General features: G+C 55.7%; 1 protein-coding gene across 6 annotated transcripts in view; it reads left to right on the top strand.

Moving 5' to 3' along the window:
- Positions 1-19,319, top strand: part of LOC101670298 (myelin basic protein) — a 101,347-nt gene that overhangs the window by 28,595 nt on the left and 53,433 nt on the right. For 3 of the 6 annotated variants that reach the window (XM_004745654.3, XM_013052824.2, XM_013052823.2), the window contains exon 3: positions 6,927-7,014. The exons of the other annotated variants lie outside the window; for them this stretch is intronic. In XM_004745654.3, the coding sequence (XP_004745711.1) occupies positions 6,927-7,014 (88 nt within the window). The remainder of the gene's footprint in view (positions 1-6,926; positions 7,015-19,319) is intronic. 6 annotated transcript variants of the gene reach the window in all.

The following is a 19,319-nucleotide window of genomic DNA, read 5'->3' as shown; positions in this document are numbered from 1 at the left end:
TCATTAAAACCTGCTTTTTACTTAGAATGATTTTACTTCCACCTTTCCTAAGGTATGAAAAACAGGAGATAAAGGTTTGTAAAATAAATGATGGCGGCTGATGGTGTGGACTCTGCCAGCTGAGGGCCGGACCGTGGAGCAGGTTTCCCAGGGGCCGTGGATGCCCACAGAAGCCCCGTGGGGCAGACCATTCCCACACGACCGCTCGCCAGCAAGGGGGCTGCGGGGCACAGTCAGGAAAACAGGACCGTCAGCCCTCACTGCTCCCCACCACATCCGCCTCCCAGCAGGCCGATACAGGAGCGCGTGCGGGCCCCGGTAGGGTTCCATGTTCAGGGGAGGTTTTTATGACATAAAACTAAAGGAAACGTTTTCAGCTTCAAACTAAGAGGGTCTGAGTTTTCCATCCCCTTCTTCTGCTCTCAGGAATGTAACTGACCCTTTTGAGCTGAATGAATGTCTTAATTACCTGAATTACCTTTAGTGCATTTTAACTGAATGCGCAGTTCGCTATGGCTAACTCTGGGAGCTGCCCCGAACGGCCGGCCTCTCTCTCCCTGTCCCTGTCTGCCCCCCCCCACACCCTTCCTTATGTGACTCTCCTTATTTAAGACTGGACCAGCGGATTGAGCAGTAGCTTCCAGGAAAAAAATGCCAAGATATTTGTGTTCCTAAAATAGAAGCCAGTATGTCCAGTTACGCAACGGGCCTCGATCAACAGTTTTACCGTGACGCAAGTTCATGCTTGTTTTGCTGCGACTTCTCAAAGTCAACCCTTAAATCGAGCTCTGAGCTCATGTCTTTGCCGTCGTTATTTGAAAAGCACCGCAGTCCTAATTACACTACAAAGCGGTCTTGGCAGAGACGGTGGTGTGGACACTGAGTCGTTACACCAGCCGCTCCGGAAGCGGATGGCCCCATAAACTACCTTGGATTCGGAGCTGTAGGTCTCTTGCCGTGACGCTGGGACCTTCCCCTGGGAGCTGCCTGTGCGCTGACCTCTGAAGGCTTCTCAGACGCGCCTTCTGGAGCTGTGAGTCCCAGGCCGGACGGCTCACTCACTGAGAGCCCACGGGCCGGTGGTGTTCAGTAGGTTTGCAGACACACGGGACAGTCTCAACAATTTTAGATATTGACCTCACCCCAGAAAGCGCGTGTCCTGTTTTCCCCTCAGCCTCTCTGCCCCGGCCCTCGGCCACCAGGAGTCTCTTCCTGTCCCTGGGTCTCCCTGATCTGGACATTTCACGTGAATAGAATCATGTGACGTGTGGTCTTTCTCTCGGGCTGCCTTCGCGGCGTGGACGGCGTCCTGAGTCCGTCCGAGCTTCCTGCTGTCTTACGGCTGAATGACCCCTGCTGGGGGCAAGAGCTCACGTACGAGTTTCTGTGTGGACACGCGTTTCGTTTCTCCTGATACACTCTCTTGATTTAAAAAGCAAAACCTGGATTTTCATGTACTCATGTCATCAGAAAGGCTCGCTGTGTTTTCCGGATGCCATTCCGACGACGGGTCCTGGAGAGGAGCCCTGGCCTTGACCTCACACCTCACGGAGAGGTCACATCATTGTCTGTCCTTCTGCGCTCCGCAGGACAAAAGCCTTTCGGTGTCTCTGTTCATAAATTCATTCAGGATAGTCACTGTCACCCGACGGAGAACTAACCAGCCGAGGAACTAGAATAAATTCTTCCAAAATTTTCATTCCTCACATTTCAAAAACCGATCTGGGATCTTGGTGCTGAGTCCCATGGGGTCCCCACACCGGACGAGCGAGCCACTGCAAGGAAGGGCTCCTTGCCCGGGCTTCACCGGGTCCTGGCTACCTGGGCCATGTTGTTGTTCTTTAACAAACAGCTCTGTTGAGGCGAAATCACGCACCATAATGTTCACTCGTCTCAGGTGCACGGCTTGGGACGTTCTAGCATATTCACAGGATCGTGCAGCCGGCACCACGGCCTGATCCTATAACCCATTCGTCCGTCACCTCCAAAGAGACCCGGCACCCGCTTGCACTCCCTGCCCGTCCCCCTCCCCCAACCCCCGGGCCCCAGGACCAGCATCTTCCAGTCCGTCTAGTGTTGGCCGCTCCGGACATTTCACGGACGTGTCTGTGTCACTGTGCCGTGGCGTTTGGCCACCAGCTGCTTTCATAGGACAGCGTTTCCCAGGCTCGTCCACAGGGAGGTGCCCGTTGTTAACGAATATGTTCCGCTGCCGGAAGACGCAGCACTCTCTTGCCCGCTCTCTCACCTGGGAGCGTTGGGGTTGCTTCCCCCACGTGGTGTTAGGAATGTGCTGCCGTGAACACCCCCAGGCAAGTTTTGTGTGGACGTGTGTGTCCGTTTCCCATGGACACACACTGCTAGTGGATTGGATGAGTCACACGGTAACTCTACAGTCAACTGTCTTGCTCGGTGGCTGCACCACTTAGAGCTGTGGCGGGGCTTCAACTTCTGCATTCTCTGATCAGCAGTGGCTGTTGTCCGTCTTTTTGCTTGCATCCATCCTAGTGGATAATGTGGGGGCACCTTTTCTTGTGCTTATTGACCGTTTGCACGTCTTCTGTAGAGAAATTATTCAAAATCTCGCCCATTTTTTAAAAATTGGGTGTTTTGTCTTTTTGTTGTTGAATTGTAGGTGCTCTTTACATATTCTGGACACTGGTTCCTCATCAGACAGATGATTTGAAAGTATTTTCTCCCTCTAGGTTGTTGTTTTACTTTCTTGATGGCATCAGTTTCAGCCCAGTTTTAAATTCTGATGAGGTCTAGTTTGTTATATCTTTGTGGCTGTGCTCTGGTCTCCTATCTAAGAGCCACTGACACTGGGGCACTTGATCTAAATTAAATCTGATTCTCACCTTCAGGTCTCTATTCTGGTCATGTTGTCCCTCCTCTCAAACTCAAAAGAGTTTTGGTGACTTAAAAAGTATTTTTATAAAGAATTTATTGGTATCAAACACACTAGTGAATGGATTTGTCATTATTGCTTCCTCTCAAATACTTCCCTTTGTCTAGAACAGTGGCTTTCAACTAGGAGTGACTCCTTTCTCCCAACAGGGACATTTTTTCAGTGTCTGGGGACATTCCTGGTTGTCAGCAGAAGGGTACCATGAGCATCTTGTGGGTAGAGGCAGGAGATGCTGCGAAACATCCCACGACACACAGGAAAGCTGCGCCCCACACGAGCACTGACCTAGCCCACAGTGTCAAGGAAGTCACATGGAGAGACCCTGGTCTAGACTCAGACCTGCCCTTCTGCTTTGATATCCCCATTCTGCTCTGATTCCGCATAAGAAGGGACATGCCTTTGAGACGGGTCATGACTCGAGTTTTCATCTTTCTTCATGGTCTTTACTTTGACCCTGAAAGCTCACCGTGTTTTGCTAGTATCTGTTATTTATCCAAACCCAGCCTAGAGCAAGAGTAAGGACGATCCTTTTATTTTTTTTAAAACTATTTTATTTATTTACTTGACAGACAGAGATCACAAGTAGGCAGAGAGGCAGGCAGAGAGAGAGGGGGAAGCAGGCTTCCTGCTGAGCAGAGAGCCCGATGTGGGGCTCGATCCCAGGACACTGAGATCATGACCTGAGCCGAAGGCAGAGGCTTTAACCCACTGAGCCACCCAGGTGCCCCTGATCCTTTTATTTTTAAGAAACAAACCAAAAATGCTGAGTAATTACTGCACAGTTTATAAGGTGTCACCGTTTCTTACTGGAAGACACCACGGACCGTAGAGGGAACCTGATTTTAGATGTTGATGCTTGACAGAATGCACCTGCAGTGAATAAAAACGGCAGCTAAAATGTATGGCGCTGCTTCTCCAGCCATCCTTGTTTTGTACTAAGTGAAGAATAGGACATTGAGGTCAGCCTCAAAGTGGGCCGTGACACCAGGACGCGGGACATGAACCTCCAGCTGATGGGACAGTCGGTCCAGAAGTGTTCTCTGTTCAAGTTTTGTTCTCCTACAGAACTAAATAGGGAGATACGGAAAAAGACATGGTCAGCCACGTTTGGCTTCCCCTGCTGAGGCAGAAGTTACCCATTTTAAACACAACAGTTGAACGGTTTTCTCTCCGGCACCCGCTGGGTGTCAGGCGTGGCGAGGTCTGGGGACAGAGGGCTTTAAGGCAAGGTCCTCCCTGTTCTCAGACACTTTGCAGTGTGATGGGGAGAGAGGAGTGAGTCCGTGGGGGTCTGCGGTGGGGAGGGGCTCCGACCTCCACCCCCGGGGAGGAGGAGGGGAAGCTGAGGGCCGGGCAGGGTGCGGTCCTCGCCACAACATACCTTCCCCCGCCCTCTGCCCCGCCTGGCCCCCCGAGGGCAGGAGGCTGGGAGGGCTGTTCCAGGCAGAGGGTCAGCTTGGCTCTGTTGTCCTCTGTCCCACAGAAGAGGCCGTGAACGTTTATTCGGGTTCCTGGAGACTTCCTGTTTCCCTGAACCCCCGACGCTGGAAGTTGCTTTTTCCTGAGTGTTGTCAATACGCTAGAAAATGCCGTCTCATTCCTGTCCCGCTGTTACCTCTTCAGTCGCTGTGACCCGGAGCGCGCTGGTCTCCGTTAGTAGTTACTGGTGAAACCGTTGGAGCTCAGCTCGGGAACCACCAAGCTGGTTTACTGGCCAGCCGGTGACAGCAGACCCCCACCATGTTCCGGCGTTGGTTATCTGACACGCCTCATGACGCTGGCTCGAATTTACTTGTGGGAACAAGATTACAAATGCTGGTTGGGGGGATGTTCCCCGTTCAGGCTTCCAGAGGGACCTGGGGGTTGGGGAGCAGAGGCTGCTGCTGTGCATCCGGAGGGCTGGCCTCTGCCTCCCCAGGGCCACCGAGGTCCCCTGACGCCTGGGCCTCGCCTTCTCTCCCACCTGCTGGCTGCCTGCATGTGCTTGTCCCGACCCGGGAATCTGTCTTGGTCTGAATCAGGCTTTCCCCTGACAGAGCAAGAATTGATGGCTTCCTCACGAGACGACTCCTGTTCGTCAGGACGGCTTCTGTTGCAAGCAGCAAAGCCCCCTCAAAGCCCCGGGACCGGGGAGGGAGGGGCGAGTCCAGAGACGGGCAGCCTGGCTCAGGGGACCGCCCGCTGGTTTCACGAGGAGCATCTCTCTCCCTGCACGCACCCCACCCCTCAGCAGGCGTCTGGTCCCCCTGCGCAAGGGGGGCCCGGGACGGGTAGTGTCCCCAAGATGGCACCAGGCCAGCTCAGCCCCAAGAGCCCCCCTGCAGCTGGCATCGGCCCTTGGCGCCACGTGCCCCCCCCCCAGCATCCCAGAGATCTGACAGCGAAGGACGGGAGTCCCTCAAGGAGGGCCGCGGGGAAGCCGAGCAGGCCAAAGCCAGGGGAGCAGGCAGCGAGGTGCCAGAGCCAAGGCAGAGGGGAGGATTGTCACCTTTTCCCCCAGAGTTTCCATTTTTACTTAACAAAGAGCCATAGAGCAGTTCCTGTGTGCCTAGTGTGTCCAGAGTGCTTGCAAATACTAACTTTCCTAACCCCATTACCACCACAGCACACAACCATACAATGTCACTATTTCCTCTCCTTTGTAGGAAAGGAAACCCAAGCACACAGAGAGGTTAAGTGACTTGTCCAACGTCACACAGCTAATAAAGAAAAGCCAACCCTGAGTTTACTCCCAAGCAGTCTGGCTCCCCAACTTACAGCCCTGGTGACGGTGCCTGTCCCGCTCTTCAGAAGGAGAATGTACAGCAGGAGGGACACCTGTCTCTCGGTCCTAGCTGGAGACTCAGGGAACGAGAGACACTTGGGAAAAGTGACTCAGAGAAGGGTGGAGGCCTGAGAGAGGCCAAGGGGCGCCGGAGCCTGGGCATGTCGCCCTGTGCCTGTGGCCCGTGAGTCCCGCGGTGCTGGTCATAACTGAGAGACTCGCAGACCAGGTCAGCGGTCACGGGCAAGAGCGTGGTGGCAGTGCTCGTGGGAGTAACCCAAGTGCAGGGCGCGCTGTGGCCACGAGGGCAGGTCAGATGGTGCCGTGTGGGCTGCGTGAAGCCACCGCGAGCGTTCCCTGTTACCGACCAAAGCACGACTCAGAGCAGTGTGCACAGGGAGGCCCGATGGGGGTGCTGGGTGGCGGAGATGCGGACCTGCCGGGGGGGGCGCTTGGAGATGCGGGGGGGGCACGGAGACGCAGGGCGGCGCAGAGACACGGAGGGGTGCAGACAGGCGGCGGTCGGCAGGGACATGCGGAGGGAAGGGGCGGTCCTCTCTGCTGTGCCCTGGGCAGGGCCTTTTGCCGTTGCGTTCCGTGTCACACTAATGAGATACAATTGAGTAAACGAATAAGAAGAAACTAAAATCTCACCTACCCTATAACCTTAAAATATAAACTTAAAACGAACGTGCGCCTGGTGCAGCCCGTCGGGCTCCATGACCGAGGAGAACAGAGGGCAGCCCAGCCCCATGGCGGCACCTGACCCCTCCTCTGTGTCCTCCGGGTGCTGTGGGGACATCAGCATGGATTTCTGCCCCCGAAAGGGCCCCTTCTGGCACCAGGGCTGCCCTGCCTGGCTTCCAGGCAGCCGAGAGTGGAATTGAAGGAAGGCCGGTTCAGAGTCCGCGCCTTCCCATGCGTCCACCCGCCGCACCGCGGCCAGGGACCAGGCGGTTCGGCTCCCAGAGCACAGGCATGATGACCGGCCAGTGCCCATCCCAGGTGCTACTCCGTTTCTTTTGTATGAAAATAACCCACGGCCCAGGGAGTGCTTGCAGCCCAGGCAGAGAAGGGAGGTGGGAGCTCAAGCCTCTGCAGAAAGCCCACCCGCACCCGGAGACCCTCACAGCCGGGCGTTGAGCAGGGGACCGTGATTAACTGTGAATTTTCTAAGAAGAAAAGGGTATCACAACCATCTCGTTGACAAAGGTCCGGATCTCAAGAGAGGGTCTTGTTCTGTTTTGTTTCCAGGACGGAGAGGGCAGCACAGCAGAGTCTGACAAGAAGAAGGCCATACGCCAGCTCTCCCGGGAGGCCTCGGAAGACAACGAGGTGTTCGGTATGTGACAGGGAAACCGGAGGCCGGGGCTTCTTGTGCACAGATGTATGCATTTGGGGAAAGTTTTAAGTTTTTAGTCACTTGAGTAATCTGTGAGTCTGTTCTCAGTATTGAAAATGCAGAGGCCGTAGGAATATGGGTAAGACCCCTTGGTCAGCCTCCTGCATCTGTCCTCCGCGACGTGACCAAGCAGGTGGCCAGTGACAGCTGTCGCCGTCTAGTTCCTGTTCCTGTGCTTTGTGCTGTCTTGTACGTAGCCTCCAGAGACTTTCCAGGTGTAGCCGAGCTGTACACTATTTCTCTACTTATTTGACCACTGTGGGTGGAAAACCTAACGGGGCCTATAAAACAGAATTAGAGGAAGTGAGACTGTCCCAGAGCCTAGATATTTCAACCACAAAGAATGACTCAGGAGGTGTTGAAAATAACCGTTTTCTATAAAAGTTTACTTTTCTGTGGAGCCCGCTGGCAGCACGACTCAGCCGCATTTCTGCTCCCTCCCCTCTGAGAAAGAACCAGTGCCTTTTCGTTTGATTTTAACATTAAGAAAATTACCTTTCCTGGGCACCTGGGTGACTCAGTGGGTTAAAGCCTCTGCCTTTGGTTCAGGTCATGATCCCAGGGATCCTGGGACCCAGCCCCACATCAGGCTCTCTGCTCTGCAGGGGGTCTGCTTCCTCCTCTCTCTCTGCCTGCCTCTCTGCCTGCTTGTGATCTCTGTCTGTCAAAGAAAAAAAGAAAGAAAGAAAGAAAGAAAGAGAGAAAGAAAGAAAAAATTACCTTTCCCATGGGACTGTGGTATGCCATGACTTGCCACCATCACGTGGCTGAGCGAGACGCAATGCAGATCTGTCGCGTGCCTTGCTCTGTTCTCCTCCAAGAACCCCCACAGCTGTAGGAACAAAGGGGCAGCTTGGAGCGTGCCCAGAGCAAGGGGGCTCGCTGGCCTATCAGAGGGAAAGGGAGCCGTTTCCTGGCTACCAAAGGGAATGTCCCTTGGGCAGTGTCTTGTGCCTGCAGCTTGCGACGCCCACGGCCGACAGGCCTCCTCGCCACGCTCCCTAGCCTGGTCGCCGCTTACTCGAGTACGGGGTTTCTCGGTCCTTTCAGTTCCCTGGCAGGAAAAGCCGTCCCACTTTCCTATCTCCGATCCGTTTGCGGTCTTTCGAAAACCCTTCCCTTCTGTGCTTCCGCCCTGAGCAAGCGGCAGTGAGGACAGGAGAGCCGCTGCCCGCTCCCTCGACATCTTAGACTGTCACGAAACTCAGCATAACACAGAGGCGCAGAGGCTGAAAACAATGCAGACCAGTTTATGGCAGCCAGTGGGGTCTGTGCGAGAGGAATCGGCGTTCCACTGGTCACACCAGCGGCACGTTGGTTTTCCTGAGAACTTGGTGAGCAGTGGGGGGCAGAGGGAGGTGATGCCCGAGTGTTGTCCGCTGCCTTCCCGTAGCGGGGCCCCCATCCCTCAAGGCCAGGGGACCAGAGGGGAGGAGCGGCCAGTACATGAGGCCAGAGGCCACCGCAGGAGCTCTGAGGCCACCGCAGGAGCTCTGAATGCCGAGGGAAGGCGGTCTGCAGAACTGAATGGAGCATCTGAGTGTCGATGATTTCCATCAAGTCCATCTGCAAAGCTCTTTCCCTCGATGACCTCTCTGCTCCCATATTCCAACTCCATATGTATATTAAACACATAAAAGCAAACGACAGAATAAAAATGTCCAATTCTAGGTTTCCTGTATGACAAGGGTACCTTCTAGAGGGATGCTGGCTAAGCTTACTTACTTTAAAGCAAACATCATCTTCCTCATTATTCCCCTGGTTATGTGCGTTCAGGCCCGTTCACAACAGTGTCTGTCCCCCTGTTCCTTTTAGACACACTCTGCACACGTGTGCATATGCACTTGTGACATAGTGCCAGGCAAGAAGGGTCTTCTGTGATGCGTGTTTCCCTAAGTCGGCACAAGCACGGTTTGATTTTCCGAAGGCGGCCCCCTGCGGCCCTCTCAGTGGATACTCAGGCTGGGGACGGAGCCGTGCGTACGGGTGACTGTGCTCCCGTTTCCATCTTGGCACGAACCTGTGTTTGTCACATGAGTAATCTGTGAATCTTCTCAGTATTGGAAATGCGGAGGCCATACGACTAGGGGTATAGCGGCACAAGCAGACGCCGCCTGGGTAGTTTCCTGTGACTTCCCCAGTGAGAGCACTGGGCACACTTACGTGGGGGTCATGGTGCGCAGCCCTCACGCAGTCAGGAAACAATCCCTGATGGTCACCTTCACGACACGGGCAGCTCTCCCTGAATCCAGGCTGAGTCACAGAAGCGGAGAGGTGTGAGGTGTGGCCACCTGACAGCACGTGACCCTGAGCGAGGGTGGCTGGCTCCCATGGGGGCCTGACTAATACAGACCAGGAGTTCCTGCGGGACTGCGGGCATCTGTTCTTGAACTTGGGATAATCCCCCATTCCTGATGCTTTCCTAGAATCCGGAGAAACCCCGGTCCAAAGGGGCAGAGTGACGAGGGAAAAAGAATCTCAGTGGATCTTGGCTGTCAATCGTGGCCGCCTAATCTTGGAAGATGTATCTGAGCTTTTTTTTAAATTATGAAGCGTTGTGGGAATGTCAGTCCAGATGAAGTCAGCAGTCGCCTCCCATTTCCCTGACTAGACAAAACTTACCCAAGTACCATAAAAAAAAACCCCATGCCTCGCGATGTTCTATGAACCCTGAGTCATTAGCAACCAGGTGGCGATAATCTTGAAGCTCCTGGCAATCACGTTGTTTGCGTGTCAGACGCATGGACCTTATCCTTTACCTGACAGATCTCTACAGGATCCAGGTCCTCAAGGTCTCTGCGAATGTCAGGAAAGACTGTTGTCCCACAGGTGGTCAGAGTCCTGGCTTAGGGACGGAATCAGAGGGGCTGGGAGGTCACGGCCAGGGGCAGACTACTGGCAGGTACCTGGAGCTTCCGGCGGACAGTCACAGAGCGCACGACTAAAAACCAGCCACGCTTCCCCAGCCTCCGTGAAGGCCAGAGCCAGCCGTGTACTTGGCAATGCCCTAAAGACTTTTACCTTTTCATTTCATGGGAAAATCCCAATGAAGGATTGTTCTTCCTCTAAATGACTCACTCATTCGAGCACACTTCTGCGTCTCCTCCTGTAATGTTTTTTCCTGACAGTGTGTGGTTATACTTAGGACTGTTTGCCTGGTTACCCAAAGAGGAAGAAAACATGGTAGCTTAGAGAGCTGTGTCTTGTCTGAGCTTTGGGGAACCAGGTCATTTTGTGGTTGGCCAGTTACTGAGCCTTTTTGTTTGTTTGTTTTCCACCATGCACCCACACGTGTGTCGTACACGATCCTCACCATTTGTAAAGCCGTCAGCAGGGAAGGCAGAACGGTCACCATGCCTCCGTCCAGAGTCCGCTAGCCACAAAACAAGGGCAGGTGAGGCAGTTGGGGTCAGCAGAAGCCTGTCCCTAAATTATAGTGACAAAGGAGCAAAATCCCCAAAAGAGGGCACCCCTGCTCTTTCCAGATGAGTATGGCTCCTTGTAGACACGACCCACATCTCCAGAGTCAGAGCAGAAGGGATGAGTACCCAGCACATCTGGTGAGCTTGATCCCAGCTGCAGGACCCCAGGGTCATGGGAACATCGCCTCCCTGCCCCGGTGCGTAACGGCGCCCATGGCTAAGTGAGGCGCCCACGGCCTGTAGGGACAGACTCCTGTGGAGCTTCACAGGAAAAACCTTCACCAGCTCAGCGCTCAAATACCGGAGATGGAATTATCTATGTCTGGTGTTCGGCGAGAAAGGATTCATCCTGGCAACACTGACGCTTATGCAAGTACAATCTCTTAAGTATAAACGTGTGTATATGCGTGCCTTCATCTCACAAAGCTTCAGTTAGCTCACACGAACACACAGACGGTAAAACATGGAAAGCATACAGTCGAGGTCGAGTCAGGCACGACCACACACGTGAACCGTATGGTGGTTGCTAATAGTTTGAGCTGGAGAGTCCCAGAGGCGCCGGCAGAAAGTGAGACCCCGTCCGTGTGTTCAGTGTCTCCATGTCTCCTTGTACGTGGGAGGCGGTGCAGCTGCGCGTTAGCTGTGGTGCGTCTGTCCGTGCCCTCATCTCTCGTGTCTTGGTCTCCTCCCAGGTAAGCAGGGGAGATAAGAAAACCTCCCAGAGCAAACGAGCAGGTTTGCAAATGTGCACCTGTACGGCACCCCGTCCCTGTCCCCCACGGGGACCGGCAGAGGGGGTCTGCATGCGGTCGTCCGAGGATGCCCAGCTGCGTTCAGCCAGTTGTAAGATCTTTTCTCGTTTCAGGTTTTATCACAGATGACCATGTGGTGTCCGCCACCGCAGGGCAATTTCCTGGCAGCTGTGTTGACTAGTTTCCTAGGAAAATTACAATAAACTGGGCAATGGGCTTCATCCCACCTTGGCGCTGGGTGAGGCACATGTCCCACTTGTGGCCTCACCTCGTCGCTGTCCTGTGTGGCCCGTGCACACCCCTCGAACCCTGCCAGTGACCGGGGTGTGGACGCCCCTCTGGATGGGGAGGGGCGGGAGGAACTGCGCTGCCACGTCTGGAAAGTACTCTCTGCCACCGACAGACCCCCTGGGAATTTTCGTACAGCATTGAGAAAAAAACTTTGCTTTTTTTTGTTTCCAGGACCTTTCCATGAGGAGATCTTTTTGAGATGCTATTTCCGATATTATTTCTATTTGATCAATCCTGATTACTAGACTAAGCTACAAAATTAGTAAGAAACAGTCATGATGATACAAGATTCTGTCTCCCCTCAGTAATAATTGAAGGCCAGCGACCCACCCTGTGCTTTCCTGTGGACCTCTCGTTAACTGTCCCTCTGTCAAGGTCATCAGTGCCCTCCAAGAATGGCTTTCAGCAGCCTGCTCTTGCAACTCGTGGATGCTGACTTTAATTTATTGCTAATGATGGCTTGATTGCTACCCAAGCGGTCACTCACATCTAGGCCAGCGACAGAATCAATATGGAGTGTGTCTTTGGGGCAGATAGAAATCGCAGAGTCACAGCCTCTGGTCTGATCCCTCCCCACCATGTAGAGATGAGCGTCTGCTGGCCAGGACAGAGGCCAGAAGGCCACAGAGACCAGACTGTAGCTCCTGCTCCGGGCCCTGCCCTGAGCGCCCCCCAGGACACAACCGTGGGGGGCCCTTGGAGGACAGAAGCAGCTTTCATGTCTCTGTCTGACAGATACGTTAAAACGGGGGCACGCCCCGAGACATATTATTCTGTGCTTCGCCTGCCTGTGAATTGCTACTTTGTATCTTTGAAACCCACACGCACCTGCCAGGATTTGCACTGCCTCCTTGTAGTTCCCAGGCAGCCCCTGGGGGGTGCCCCTCTTTGCTTTCTGGTGGCGGACTCCTTTCTGGCCAATAGCGGCTACCCAGCAGGTGGCCCCGGGGGGGCAGTGCCTGAGGGCCCCTGCAGTGAGTGTGGGTGCTCAGGGCCGTGGGAGGTCTGGTTCTAGGGGGCAGCAGCCCCCCCACCCGCACCCGCCCATGAGCTGTTGGACAAACATCCCGGCCCTCGGTTACTTTGGTGAGGTCGTATCCCCGAGTAACTCGGCGTGTGGACTCCAGACCTCTGGGATGACGTCCAGCCTCAGGTGTCCCGTGCAAGTGGGGGTGCTAACAACCGACCTCCGGGTCGTTGTGAGGAGTACACGCCATCAAGAAAAGTGAGCCCGGGTGGAGCTTATTGGGAAGGAGGCAGGGGCCGTGTGCGCGTCCACCGCTGTCTCCACCCAGGCATGCCTGTCCCGGGAAGTCTGGCCTCTCCAGGGAAACCCATCCCGCCTCGAATAGTCTGCAGAGAAACATGATATTTAATAGTATGTGGGGGTGCTGGGAGAGATGAAAAAGGCCAGTGTCCGGAGATAGCTGACCTGTTCGGCAGTCCGGAGCCTCTCTGTCCTCCGCCACGTGGGCCACAGGGAGGGGTGTTGCCGGGGTTCTTCCAGAGGCAGTGATCATCGCTAATGCTCCGGGGACCCTAGCAGGCTTGTGTGGCTCATGGACTAGGCACTCACCCACTGACCCACACACCACCGTGGTCCACGTACCCACAGGCACTCACCTGGATGATTCCAGGAGCCCCTCTGGCTCCTGCTTCTATCCAGACCTCCGCCCTTGCATCCAGGCTCGTCTCAAGACCATCACAGAGCACACAGCCCAGTGCACACCCCGCCCTGCCCAGAGCCCCGCCACCCTTGCCACAGTCTGTGGGACCCTGAGGGCCCAGGCACCTCTGATGGCACCTCCTACACTCCCCTGTCTCCCTCGCCGCCCCCCCACCCCGTCCTCTCTTCCTGGAGCACCAGGCTTATCTCAGAGGGTGAGATACCCTGAAGGAAGACAGTGTCCGTCACTTCCACTGAGGCTCGATGGGCCAGAAATGGTCCCGTGACCCCAGCCCACAGGCCCGGCACATGGCCATCACTGGCCAAGAGGACGGGAGCCAGGATGGGGAGATGCTGCCTCCTGCTGCCGGGAGCTTGGCTCCCACCGTGCGCCAGCACTGCCACGGTGTGTTGTCTGCACCCCCCGGCACCAGTGGAAGGGGAGCCCCACGTGGCTGCTGTCTCCTTGCCGAGCATTTGGTGACCATACCGTGATCCGAGGGCCCCCACCCGCCCTGCTGCCCTGTCCTCTCTTCTCCTCTGAGGCAGACTTGCAGACTGTCGTGTTCAGGGAGCTGTGCCACCCAGACAATGTGTCCTCAGCCTGAGCCGTTTCCTCGTGAGAAGCTCTGCTCGGGGCCGCTGATGAGCGAGTGATGGCGTGGAAGTGATGTGCATCAGAACGTGGGCGCACGTGCTCCCGGTGCCCGTGAGTGTGCGTGGGCTTGCACGGGTGCGTCGGCGCAGGCTGGTGTGGGTAAGCATTCTTCCCACTGACAAAATATCTCCGAAAGTCTGTGCGTCTCTTTTCTCCTTTGACATTAGGAATTGCTAAGACTGCCTTCACTCCAGCGTTTCCGTAAAAATGGTTGTCCTTGGTTACGGTCTGTGGTTTTCCCATGTAAGTTCCTAGTAATGGTGAACCCTGGGCCACACAGCCCCTATGGGGAGTGGCTGCCCCCACCTTCCAGAAACCCCCCCATAGGACACCCGCCTCCCCGACCGCGAGGAGGGACGGAAGGCCCCGCAGACACAGGTGCCTGCGCCGGGAGGGGCTCACCCTCCGAGGCCACCCCAGCCGTCCTGGCAGGTTCCCGCCAGCAGCTTCTTTCCCCCCCAGTTCAGGCAGTGGAGAGTCACGGCGCTCAGGGTCCAGGAGGGCTGAGGGAGGTTTCTCCAAGGCGGGCGTGGGCGCGCGTTCCCAGCACCTCCCCGCACCATGCACAGGGGAGGTCAGTGAGGAGCTGGCGGCTGCACCAGAGTGAGGCCAGGGGGCGCCTGCGGGAACCCCCGTTGGCGGAGCCCGTCCCATGAGGGGACTCTGGTCCCAAGGAGGCTTGCTCCAGGGGAAGTGACGAGCTTGCTGGGTGTCCGGAGTCACAGAGGTCTGACAGTGCTGCCCGCACTGAGCCCTCTGGGCCTAGTCTTCACCCTGAAACGATGGCTCCAAGTCACTTGAGGCCATCCGGGCCACAATAGGACACTGAAAGACTTCCAGAACAAAGAGGGAACACAGATCTTACAAACGCACAAGTGGCGACTGTGATGGGCTTCGGCCAGTTGCCAGCAACGGCCCCAGCTTGAGGCCCAGGGAGGCATGACCCTCCCTGCGTGGACCCCTTCATGGGACCCGCTGCTCTGCGGAGCTGGCCGGCCCCGGGCTCCCGTTCCACAGCACCACGTTGCTCCCCGAGTCAAGCTGCCCTTGCCCACTCCGCCTCACGCGCCGCCGGAACTCGCAGAGTGAACTCGGGGGCCGCAGGGCGGTGGTGGACCGTCCCCTCCTGAAGCCTCCGCCCCCGGGACCAGACGCCTGGGGCCTGCGCACGGGACCCGCCGGCAGGCAGAGCGGCGCTCACGCACACCTGTCCCGGCTGCTGTGGCTCGGGGGTGGCCCTCATCTTCCCTCCGCCTCTTCCGCTGAGGGAAGGGCTGCGTGTCTCCTCCATGAATCCATACAGGGCAGGCCTAACCGCTTCCTTGCCTCCGCCAAGGGCGATACTGTTGGTATTTTTTAAACTGAAGAAATGACGTGTTTAGGAAGGAAAGTAAAACCGCGCGGTACGCTCTGGGTCTAGCAGCGCCGCGGGCCAAATGCAGCCAGACTTCGAGCTGTCCCTCCCCATCACGCAGCCTGACCCCGCTCCCGGGCACACCGCAGCCGTGACCGAACTCCGCTTTGCAGTTGCGTTCCGCCCGGTTTTCTCCTTGGAACTGCGATGTGTCATGTGTCAGGAGGGCTGTTCGTGGTCCTGTCCTCACGGTCTGCCCTGCAGCTCCCTGGCTCGCAGACACGAGAGGGTCCAATGAAAGGCAGGCCCTTGCTTCAGGCCAGGCTTCTTGCTCTGAGTGGCATGTCCCTGCTGGGCCTCCCAAACCTCCCCATCCGTGCCTGGATCCAGAGAAGCGGTCCCCCGGCTGTCTGGCAGGTGACTTCCTATACCAGTGATGGTGGTGGCAGGTGGGCTGCTAATTGAGGTGATGAATGTGGCACGGTCCCAGGGGTGTGAGGTTGTTGCTCTGGAGGTCGGAGGCCGTGAGAGACTCGAGCATTCTGGAGGGCAGAGGCAGTTAGAGACGCGTGCTCCTGGGAGATTGGAGGCAGTTAGAGACGTGGGCTCCCGGGAGGTCGGGGATGTTCTTCAGCAGCTAGTGAAGTCGAGGTCATTCAGGCACGTCCTAACTGGAATGTTTCATTAGGTGGACTCAGTGCATTTGAGCCATTTTTATCTCAAGACTTTCCAAATTGTATGAAGTGTACGTAAAGGTGCTCCTACCTTTCTCCCTATCTGACACCAAGGGGGGGTCTTAACTCTGCCTCTAGCTGAAACATGTCTAAAGTTACTTCAAAAAATCATGTCTCGATGTTCAGTTTCTTTTTCCTGGGAGCTTTGTTAGGTGCCAGACCCATCAGCAGGTGTCACATCTCGCGGTCCCGTATCTGGAACGTGACACTGTGTCAGAGCGTGGCCTACCACAGGTGGAGAGACAGGGTGACGGGCAGCTCTGTGAAGTGAACACAGCAGGGACCCCGAGAAGGCTGTGTGATCTTGGGGGGAATCTTAGGACGAGATTTGTCCGTCCTTCTAGAATGAGGCCCCAACCACAGTGCCGTGGAACCTGATGCACTCTGCATGTCACCTATGCGTGCATACACTCAACGGGCGCACGCACACACATGGGGCTGGGGGCAGGTGTCTCCCGCATCACCCCGAGCTGGTTCAGAGGCCGTGGGTGGAGGTCTGTCTGTGTGTGTGCGGGCACGGCGGGCAGGCCGTATGGGCCTCGAAGCTCTGACCTGCGAGCTCTGCTGCAGGTGTGCAGGCGTGCAGCTGGAGGGCTTCCTGGCAGCTTTGCCGCAGGCAGCTGGTGCCCGGACGGAAGACTGAAGAGCTTTCGTATTTCGGTGCGGTGAGGATGGCAGCGCCCGGAGGTCCCCGGAGTGCGGCGGCGTTGTCCTGGCTGCTTCTGCTGGGAGAGAACAGGACATTCATCCTGAAGGACTGGGGCTTTTCCCCCCACCACGGCATTTCCCACTGCACAGCAGTTTCTGGTCCCGGCTTCTGCCCTACATAGGAATCCGTCTCCTCGTGCGGGGGTGCTGTAGTCCCCCGAGTCATTCCTCCTCGTTTTCATCAAAACTGAATGAGAGGAAGGAGTATCTGTGATTGCGAAGGGGTAAGGACGGGAAGCACAAGAACAAAGAGAAAATTGGGGAACCCTAGACTGCCCTGCCGATTAGGACGGCAGAGGCCAAGGGGCTTGGATGCTAGGAACACAGTCACATCGTACGTGCGCGCTCCCTGGCTTCCGGGAGATGGTCCTTAAGGTTTCAGGGCCTGGGACAATCGGCAGCCCTTCGACTCAGTCAAGGAGCTCTCCCTGGGATACGCTGCACACACCGGCATAGGCTCTTCAAACAGGGCTGTTTCTAAGCCATCGACACAGAACCTTCCCCTGGGCAGCCCGTGCAGCTGGGATCCAGTCACGGAGTGTGCAGAGCAGGACCTGGTAGCTGGCTGTCGGCTCTGGTGAAGCTTATAAAGGGGGGAAAGTATGTAATTTGACATTTAAAATATAAGTAGAATGCTATTTTTGTGTTTCAGAACCCCAGTTTATTTTCAAAAATTATGTGAGTTTTCGAGTCTTTATTTTTGTAACTGCTTCTCTCCTCAGCAAGATCCCCGAGCCAGGAGAGAAGGGTTCTTGCCAGCTACGGCCCGATGAATCAGCAGTTGGCAAGTTTGGAAATCTTGCTTCCGTGGAGCCGTAGTGCTCTGGGGACTTGTTGCTTCTCTGAGTCAAGAGAGGACAAGAGTGGGGGACAGAATCGCTCGATGAAAACCTGTCCGTTCTGTGTTGCTGCTGTCCCCCTGTTTGGGCCTCAGCAGTGACAGTGTCCACACTCAGGAAAACCTGAAACGATCCTTGCCTCCCTGGCTGTAGGAAGGATATCCCCCGGGGAGTCAAAGGTGGTCCGGAGTTGCCCGGTGACATCTGCATGGGTGACATCTGACCAGAAATAATGGGGTGCAGAACCAGGAGGACAGCAGAAGTGACCCTTTCCTGAAGGTGCACAAATCTGAGCTCCAACACCCTCGAATGGGCAAAATACTCCTGTCAGACCGTCTGGCATAACTTCCGGGCCACCCTGGCCTCCTTCCCATACTCGGACCCCGCCCTTGCAAGAACCTCAAAGACAAAAAACAGACCAGTGTTTCTTTCCTTTGGGTGTGACAGGGAGACAGACGGGACGTTCTCCATTCTGTATCTCGTGGGAGGGCAGGGGGGCAGCAGGGGACCAAACAGTGGACACCCTGCCTCCTGGACATCGCTTCTCAACTGGCTTTGGATCCTCTGGCTTAGTAGATGGGTATCTTCTGCTCTGACCTCCTTGGGCCTCACTGCGGACATCTGTCATCTGCAGACTGTCATGCCTGTGGGACAGCGACCCGGGGGCGACAGAGTCATTGACACAGTATTCTCGTCATGATGACACTGGCTTCTCCCTCCTCCCAGCTCCTGAGGTCACCAGGCCCCGTCTGTTCCCCCCACCCCCCTTCACCAGCGGTCCTAAACACCGTCGCTGTGATACGCCCCTGCCTTGCCCCCACCACCCGCCGTGTCATCCCCAGAACACCCCGGAGGCAGGTCACACAGCACTGCCAGGTGGAGGACCCCCCAGTGGGGAGACTCGAGAGCCCCTCCTCACCAGTGTGGGGCCCTGCCAGGGGATTTTGGGTGCAAGGAGTGTGTTTCCAAAGAGAGACAAAGGAGTCAAATCAGAGAAGCCAGATCTCTAATCTCAAACCGACAGCGTCCTTCTCAGCAGCTGTTTGGTGCTCACATTTTAGAAAATTATTAGAATTCTAGCTTTTTAGTTGTTTTCAGTAGTCCTGTGAGTATAATTTTTGCTCAGAATCATCTTCTGACAAGTAATAGATGTGATTATTTCATTGCACGACACGGAGGTACTCTGGTAGATACGGAATCCTGAGCTAATTTGCTGGCATTCAGAATTAAACACTCAGCAAGTTTTAATTTCTTTCAGTTGCCTTAAAAACCTGAGCCTAGCCCTTTCATTGTCTGACTTCTCTTCTGTCTTGTTGAAAAGTACATTGAGGCAACCCCACAGTAAAATGGAGACTTCCCTAATTGCATTCGTTTCCAACAGAGTGATGGAGATTCATTTATATACCATAAAGGTCACCTGTTTTAATTAGGCAAATTAATGGTTTTAGTCTGTTCACAGAGTTGGCCATGCCCACTCTAACCTCACTGAGAGCGCTGCTGTCACCCCAGAGAAAATGTCTGCCATTGGCAGCTCCCCTTCCCCACCACCCCCCGCATCCAGCCCTTGGAACCACTAATCCGCTCTCTGCGGCTTTGCTGACGTGACACTTGTGGTCTTTGTCACTAGCTCCTCTCACTTTACACAGTGCTTTTAAGGTCTGTCCAAGTGGGGGCGAGTGTTGGCGCTGCACCCCGTCTTTCGGACAGTCCCTGGTTTTTTGGCCCCTCACGGGCTGGTAGGGGGTGGGCTGCTCGTGCGCCCGGCTGCCGTGCGTCCTACTGCCGGCCGCTGTGCTGTCTCGGCAGAAGCAGGTGCCCTGT

This window comes from Mustela putorius, unplaced genomic scaffold (assembly GCF_011764305.1).
Source record: "Mustela putorius furo isolate JIRA1106 unplaced genomic scaffold, ASM1176430v1.1 tig00000835_pilon_pilon_pilon, whole genome shotgun sequence".
Taxonomy (NCBI): domain Eukaryota; kingdom Metazoa; phylum Chordata; class Mammalia; order Carnivora; family Mustelidae; genus Mustela; species Mustela putorius.
Note: the sequence above shows the minus strand (reverse complement) of the source record. Positions and strands in the feature narration are given on the sequence as shown.